The sequence below is a fragment of the Corylus avellana genome, chromosome ca8 (genome assembly GCF_901000735.1).
Source record: "Corylus avellana chromosome ca8, CavTom2PMs-1.0".
In the NCBI taxonomy this organism is placed as follows: domain Eukaryota; kingdom Viridiplantae; phylum Streptophyta; class Magnoliopsida; order Fagales; family Betulaceae; genus Corylus; species Corylus avellana.
The window spans coordinates 18,859,100-18,866,583 of record NC_081548.1 but is presented as its reverse complement, the minus strand read 5'-3'; the positions used below and the strand labels follow the sequence as shown (position 1 = coordinate 18,866,583).

General features: G+C 36.5%; 2 protein-coding genes across 2 annotated transcripts; both read left to right on the top strand.

Moving 5' to 3' along the window:
- On the top strand, positions 1-1,235 carry LOC132189347 (probable xyloglucan endotransglucosylase/hydrolase protein 23). The gene is made up of 3 exons (XM_059604054.1): positions 1-321; positions 416-609; positions 711-1,235. The coding sequence occupies exons 1-3, from the start codon at positions 49-51 to the stop codon at positions 1,102-1,104; spliced, it is 861 nt and encodes a 286-aa protein (XP_059460037.1). The 5' UTR covers positions 1-48; the 3' UTR covers positions 1,105-1,235.
- A 1,051-nt stretch (positions 1,236-2,286) lies between these two features.
- On the top strand, positions 2,287-7,279 carry LOC132190290 (probable isoaspartyl peptidase/L-asparaginase 3). The gene is made up of 7 exons (XM_059605235.1): positions 2,287-2,416; positions 2,922-3,093; positions 3,561-3,625; positions 3,744-4,136; positions 4,212-4,270; positions 5,928-6,032; positions 6,773-7,279. The coding sequence occupies exons 1-7, from the start codon at positions 2,354-2,356 to the stop codon at positions 6,990-6,992; spliced, it is 1,077 nt and encodes a 358-aa protein (XP_059461218.1). The 5' UTR covers positions 2,287-2,353; the 3' UTR covers positions 6,993-7,279.
- Positions 7,280-7,484: the final 205 nt, after the last annotated feature.

The following is a 7,484-nucleotide window of genomic DNA, read 5'->3' as shown; positions in this document are numbered from 1 at the left end:
TACAAACACTAGCTAATTTGATACCATTGCATCTGCATAGCTACTACCATGGATTCTTCAAGTGCTCTATTTATGTATCTGGCTCTTACCCTTCTTAGCTCTTTCCTGACTCTCACAGCTGCTAACTTATACCAAGATTTTGACATCACGTGGGGAGATGGCCGAGGTAAGATGCTTAACAACGGCGACCTTCTTAGTTTGTCTCTTGACAAAGCCTCTGGTTCTGGATTCCAGTCCAAGAATGAGTTTCTCTTTGGAAAGATAGATATGCAGCTCAAGCTTGTACCTGGAAACTCTGCTGGCACCGTTACTGCCTACTATGTAAGTTGTTCTGCTCTCTGTATATGTTTCTCTTAAAACCATCGATTCAAATTTATGTTCCTTTGAATTAATGTATTTGTTAATTTACATACAGTTATCCTCAAAAGGATCAGCATGGGATGAGATAGACTACGAGTTCTTGGGGAATCTGAGTGGTGATCCTTACATTCTTCACACCAATGTCTTCAGCCAAGGCAAAGGCAACAGAGAGCAACAGTTCTATCTCTGGTTTGACCCAACTGCAGATTTTCACACCTATTCAATCCTTTGGAATCCCCAGCGCATTATGTACGTTTACCAACCCCTTCTATCCATGCATCTTTCTTTCTATACATCTTTGTTTTATTTTTGTTTCCTTAACTTATATCTTTTACTGCATGTTCATTCAGATTCTCTGTGGATGGAACTCCCATTAGAGAGTTCAAGAACTCAGAATCAATTGGCGTTGCATTCCCAAAGAACCAACCAATGAGGATATACTCCAGTCTCTGGAATGCTGATGATTGGGCGACAAGAGGTGGGCTTGTGAAGACAGATTGGAGCCAAGCTCCCTTTACTGCTTCCTACAGAAACTTCAAAGCCGATGCTTGCATTTGGTCCTCTGGAGCATCTTCCTGCACTTCATCTTCTTCCACCAACTCTAATTCATGGCTTTCACAAGAGCTGGACACTGCAAATCAAGACAGGCTTAAATGGGTGCAGAAGAACTACATGATTTACAATTACTGCACAGACGCAAAGAGGTTTCCCCAAGGCCTCCCTCCAGAATGCAACACCTCCTAGAGAAACGATTAAACATCCTGGCCTCAAATTCTTTTATTACTTGTACCATCACCTAAATATTAGTCTTTTCATGTAATTTCTAGGATCCAATTCTTTCGTTCTTTAATTTTTCTGCATCTTTTCACCATTAATTTGTTATATACCATGTAATCCATAACGTTGATCTGTATAAAAGCGACCACTTTCTCCATTATTGATTTCCTATATATGCTGTTAGTTATCGGAAATTATTCAAATAAATTATCCATTAAAAACCACCGTGCCTGGAAGCTTGAGGAAGTGGCAAATAGCTCAGAAGATCAACACTGAGAAGTGATACTCATGCCTTTGAGCCCATTTAATTGACTATTTTGTCCTCTATCTGTAGTGAGGGGCATAAACCAAGGTTAGGTTTAATCTAAAGTTGATTACTCACCATTTGTACAATCCCAAGGAAATTTTTTTGAGGTAGATTGAAGAAAATCAAGAAATTCTTGGGAGATAGGTTCAAGATTCAATACCTTGGAAATCACTTGTTGTGAGATCACTTGGTTGAAACAGCTCCTAGGAAATCTTAATATAACACTTCCCTAACCAATGCACAGAAAAATAAAAACACTATAAAATTGAGCTATATTTTCATCTTTTCTCTTTTATTCTTCTTTTATATATATATATTTTTTTAACTTTATAATTTTATAATAAAACCATAACATTTTTTTTTTTTTAAAGGAAAATGTTAGGTATTCTTCGGGTTGTAGGTGTATATTATTTTCTAAAAACTAAGTGAAATAAATAATAATAACTTTTTTTTAAAAAAAATAATATCCACCTAAGACCAGTAGAACACCAGACGAGCACCTACTATTCTTCTCTTTAAAATTGCCAACCCAATCTATTGAAGGAAGTGCATTTAAAAATGCATGAGAAATTCATATATAATGTTTATTGTCGCATGCTTTTGGATACAGATTTTAATTAATTTTATTGTCGAGATTGTTAATAATTTGAGCAGTAAATATTAAAAAAAATTTATAAATTACTTGTCAGAACAGATTTTAGACAAATAAATCCTATAAATATTATTTCACATTTATTATCCGGACTTATATAAATTCGGACAGTAAATTCCTTTGTTTTTCAGCCTATAATTCTTTACACATGTTTAGATTGGAGTAAAGCTTTGTTATATAAAACCAAAAACGGTAATATCTGTTCAGTTGAAATAGCAGCTACTCTTCCACGGAACTCCGAAGGACTTTCTCTCGCCATGGCTACCAAAAGCCTGATCCTGCCTTGCCCTTGTGTCTTGCTTCTTACGTTGCTCCATCTGGTAATGAAGACAATTAAGAAACACATCTTTTCACTTCCATTTTGCAATTGCTGTCTGTTTTGTGTTTGAGAATATGGGGAAACTCAAAGAAAACTTGGAATGTTCCTACACCCAATTCGGCCCTGATCTGTTAACAAAAATCCCAAATTTCCGTCTCGTTTTGTTTTATGGTTCTTTCGCAAACAAACTGATCCTTATGGTTTTTGGGTTGTTCCTGCTTTCCCAGTATCTTTTCCCCTTTCGCTTTGTTTAGTTACTGGGAAAATGAAAATGAGAAAGAAAACCGACTACTTTAATCTTTATGCGGTCTCTTCTTTTTGTTTTCGCGAAAATGGTAAATCCAATGTAGCAAGCTAGTTGGGTATCTGAAAATGTATAATTTCTTTCGTCCTCCTATATTTTCTCAGCAACCAAACAATTCTGATTTCTTAATATTATGATGCAATTCTTACTTGTTTAATTCAAGTTAGTCAAAACTTTTTTCTGCCTCTCAATTGTTTGTCAGGTATTAGGACATGGAGCTGTGAATTCAGGTCAGTACCCTCTGGTTGTGAGCACATGGCCCTTCTTAGAGGCTGTTAGAGCTGGTTGGAGGGCTGTTGATAGTGGCCTTTCAGCCGTGGACTCGGTTGTGGAGGGTTGTTCGGCTTGTGAGGAACTGAGGTGTGATGGCACAGGTGGGAAATTGAGTCTCTATTATGTAAAATTAACAGAAGACAGTATTATTAATAAATTGATATTTTCTGATAATATAGTTTTGCTCCATGTATGGTTCTTTATCATGTATTAAAATATGAATTGTGGTTTTAGTTTTGCTTGTACTTGATTGAGTGGTCACCTTATGGAGGTATTTCCATCAATTTGTTTTTGTCTTTATTTTCATGCTACAGAAGAGAAAACATGGCAAGCAATTTATTGGTTGTTTTCTTGATTTGTAAGTTTATGATTTATCATCTAATGAAGCAAACTAATAACAAACTTCTTATTAGATTGAGAGTATTGTATGTGCTTGGAGCCAATGGTTAAAAAGATTGACTTCTGGTGGACAATAGAGATTGCGTTTGCTTTTTTCAGTTGTGACTGTTGAACACACGATTAATTGCTTTAAGTATCCATCATATTTATGTGGTTTTGCTCTGAACAGTTGGGCCTGGTGGAAGTCCAGATGAGAATGGAGAAACTACAATTGATGCTCTCGTCATGGATGGGGTAACCACCCTTCACCCTTTTGATGTTTTCTCCATCCACTGTTGTTCTCTTTGCTCTAGAATGTTTCTTGCACATCAGAAATGACTATCTATCATGTGTTTGCTAAGGACATGCATAGGTGACAATGGAGGTTGGAGCTGTTGCTGCTATGAGGTATGTGAAGGACGGCATAAGAGCTGCTAGATTAGTGATGCAGCATACTAAACACACTTTGCTTGTCGGAGAGCAGGCCTCGGTGTTTGCCCTTTCAATGGGTCTTCCAGGACCCACGAACCTTAGTTCGTCTGAGTCTATGGAAAAGTGGAGTAAATGGAAGGAGAATCACTGCCAACCAAATTTTTGGAAAAATGTTCTACCTGTCAATAGTTGTAGCCCATATCATCCAAGGGATTCTCTTGACCTTACTGAAGGGACGTGTTCCAAAGCCAAGCTGATGGAGACTATTGAATCGAGATCATCTCTTGTTGGTCTTCACAACCATGACACTATAGCAATGGCTGTTATTGATAAAGTAAGCTAATGATAACAGAAATTTTCCTTAAATATATTCATTGCATTCAAGTGAAATTCTTTTTTTCTTGCATAGATGGGGCACATCGCCGTTGGTACATCAACCAATGGAGCAACATTTAAAATCCCTGGCAGGTAAGGTTAACATGAGGCCTCCCACCCATCAGATGTGATTGTATGTTTGAAACATATTGAACCAGTAATTTGTTGGTACGGTAGTAACTATATTGGTAAAACCCAAATTTTACACTCATAAATTCCTTTTTTTCAAAAAAAAAAAAAATCCTATTCATATTTTGGTGTTCTTTTTGGTCATTGTTTGATAAATCGTCATATGATTGGAGTATTAAATTCATAAGTCTTTTTACATTTATGGATCTTGTTTGCTGATCTCAAACACTCAGCATGGGGACATGTGAGAATGCCAAGTGGTTCTTTCATTTCTGATTGGAAGATGCTTTCTTAACCATACATTTATTGGTGTTCACCTAAAGTTCGATGGTATGACTGGTGAAAATGAATTTATTACCAATTAGTTAGTTTGGTAATGAAGTAAAGATCAATGGTATACTGTATATAAGCTGCTCTATTGAAACAAATTTCCCTTGATTCTAGGTCTCACATTGCAAGATCCTGAGTGCCAGTATGATTGTAGCATGCAATATCGTAGTTGCCAGTGTGATTGCAATAAACAAACCTGTCATCATTCCCCTTAAATAATTATTTTTGAACTGTATATTCAGAGTCATGATTAGTCACTAGCTATAGGATGCTGGAACCGGACTTGACCATGCCTTGGTTGTAACCTTTCAAAACTTTAAAAACCATATAATTTTTTGTGGTGCAACGAAATTCATCCCTGATTTTAAAGTTTGCTTGCTGCCAGGTACCATGTTCATTGGTTCTCTAATTTCTTCCTTACTTAAGTGTTTCTAGTCAGTCGATTTGAAATTTTGCTCCTTTCCAACAAATAGAAATGCTGTTGGTATAATGGCTTACAGGTTATTTTAAGGAAAAGATTGGCAAAGAAAAACATACTTTCAAATTTTGATCTGGGAAGAAATTTTGTACCTTAGCATTTTGTTGCCAAGTACCCATATGGAGCTATTAATATGAGAATGTGCAATAGCATTGATAGTCTTGAGGGTAGGAGGGTTCAATGCTGGATAGCACGTTTGAGAGAGTTTCATGTGGCATTTTTCCAAATAGGAATTACAGTTTTGCAATCCATCATCCATGGCAGAATTTAAATTTATGGGAACTCTAATACAATAAATAGATTCTATTTTTGGATAAGTATATTGAAAATTTAGAAGTTAAGTGTGTTAGAGTAGTTGCAACAATAATGGTCATGGTGATGGCAATGAGTTTGTGACTGGTAGTGGTGGCAGCAGCAACAGCATGGACAGTAGTGATGGCAGGTGGTGGTGGTAACAATGATGGTGATGGTGACGGTGACAATTGTTGGTGGTGGTGGCAGTGGTAATTCCAGCAGTGTTTCTGAAAAAAAAAATGAAATTTTAATCGAGTATTTCAGGTTTTTGCTTATATTTTTAAATTAAGTTTTGCCTTTAAAGAATGAATTTAATTTACTGACGTAATTAATGAATTATTTTTCTGGTCCTTTTTTCTTCTGTAACTTTTAAAGTCAATGCTAATTTCAGCTTATATAAAGTTCAATAATATTGATGTTTCAAGTAGCACATATGAAGCAGATGCCAGCAAGAAGCGAGGATGTGCTGTCTATGCTCTCTTAAGAAATCATCGAATGAAATTTATTCCTTGACTGCAGGGTAGGTGATGGACCGATTACAGGATCTTCAGCATATGCTGACGATGAAATTGGTGCATGTGGTGCAACTGGAGATGGTGACATTATGATGCGCTTCCTTCCGTGGTAACGTGAATGATTCCAAGATTTTAACTTTCAGTTCTGGGATCATTTTTGGGACCTGTTTTTAATCATTCGGAAGAAAAATTCTTTAAGTTCTCTGAAATCTGGGAAGCACTAGAATATATACTGTCAAATATCAATGTCAATGCCTGCTTCTTCTTTTTTTCCTCTGACAAACTTAATATTAGTTAAGAATTTGAGAATTCTGTATTTCAAAGTGGCCTTACTCCGAGATATGTCTGTGATGTTGATAATAATCAAGTTTTAGGTATGGTGATAAATATGTTAAGCTGACTTAAGCTTTACTAAGCTTAGTATCATCTTCATCTCCTTACAGAGTAAGAATATAGGCTCATTTTTTGGGCTTAATTTGGATTGGCTTGCTGTGTTTCACTAAGCACAGTAACCTTGTTGGATGGGGTAAATTCTAAGCCTGCTGCCAGCCCAATTTGCCTCTCTGTTTGCTTGCACCTCAAAACTGTTGATCCTGTGGAAGGCTTAGGCTCATAATGAATAAATATGTTGTGGATGTGTCAAGCGTGCTTGACTGCCTGCTATTCTGCCTTGTGCATTTAGTATATCCACTTCTGATTTGTTCTCACACTTGAAACAATCCCTATTTAGCAACACCTGATATGCCTTTTTTTTTGGATAAGTAAGCAACACCCGATATGCCTATAACCAATACTCTTGTTTTATGGTCTGTTTTTTGAATCTTAAGACATCCTTCCATCTGATTTCAGTTATCAAGTTGTGGAGAGTATGAGATTAGGAATGGAACCCAAGCTTGCTGCTAAGGATGCAATATCACGAATAGCGAGAAAATTTCCTGATTTCGTGGGTGCTGTTTTTGCCATTAATAAGAATGGGGTGCATGCTGGTGCTTGCCATGGATGGACGTTTCAATACTCGGTGAGAAGCCCGGAAATGGATGATGTGGAGGTTTTCACTGTGCTACCCTAGATTAGCAACTCCTATATTGACTCTTAGCTTGATGCTTCATGGGTATCATTGGTGTAGATGGTTTTTCATTTTTCCATGTATACCATTGTTGTAGATGATTTTTCTATGTATCCTAGAATTTGAGTGATGTGGAATTGTTGTACTCCAATGCTATTAATATACGGCCATACTTTCTCATGACAAATTTATGATTCCTTTCATGGATATCATTCAATAAAAGTGTTTCACCTTTCATGTTAGAATTTGTCAACTTGAGACAATCTTATACATGGGCTGTTGGTTAGACTTCTGTGAATCTGTCAAGTATCATTGCTTGAATGATGACTTCTTGGTTTTCCTGTTGAGTTGAACTTAATTTGTCATGCCTAAACTTTCTGTAAGAAGTTTAGATACATGTTCTGATATTCATTGGTGTATTTTTCTGTCAACTTAAGCCATTGGTAGAAAACATGGAGGGTCATACGTCTAAAAACTAGACAAAAATATTGCAAT

What these genes read in the sequence shown, in the direction of transcription:
- LOC132189347 (XM_059604054.1), top strand. Translation starts at nt 49, where the DNA reads ATGGATTCTTCAAGTGCTCTATTTATGTATCTGGCTCTTACCCTTCTT. An exon ending in GCACCGTTACTGCCTACTAT is followed by an intron (nt 322 to 415) that starts GTAAGTTGTTCT and finishes ATTTACATACAG; the next exon opens with TTATCCTCAAAAGGATCAGC. An exon ending in TGGAATCCCCAGCGCATTAT is followed by an intron (nt 610 to 710) that starts GTACGTTTACCA and finishes ATGTTCATTCAG; the next exon opens with ATTCTCTGTGGATGGAACTC.
- LOC132190290 (XM_059605235.1), top strand. Translation starts at nt 2,354, where the DNA reads ATGGCTACCAAAAGCCTGATCCTGCCTTGCCCTTGTGTCTTGCTTCTT. An exon ending in ATGCTCTCGTCATGGATGGG is followed by an intron (nt 3,626 to 3,743) that starts GTAACCACCCTT and finishes GGACATGCATAG; the next exon opens with GTGACAATGGAGGTTGGAGC. An exon ending in CAATGGCTGTTATTGATAAA is followed by an intron (nt 4,137 to 4,211) that starts GTAAGCTAATGA and finishes TTTCTTGCATAG; the next exon opens with ATGGGGCACATCGCCGTTGG.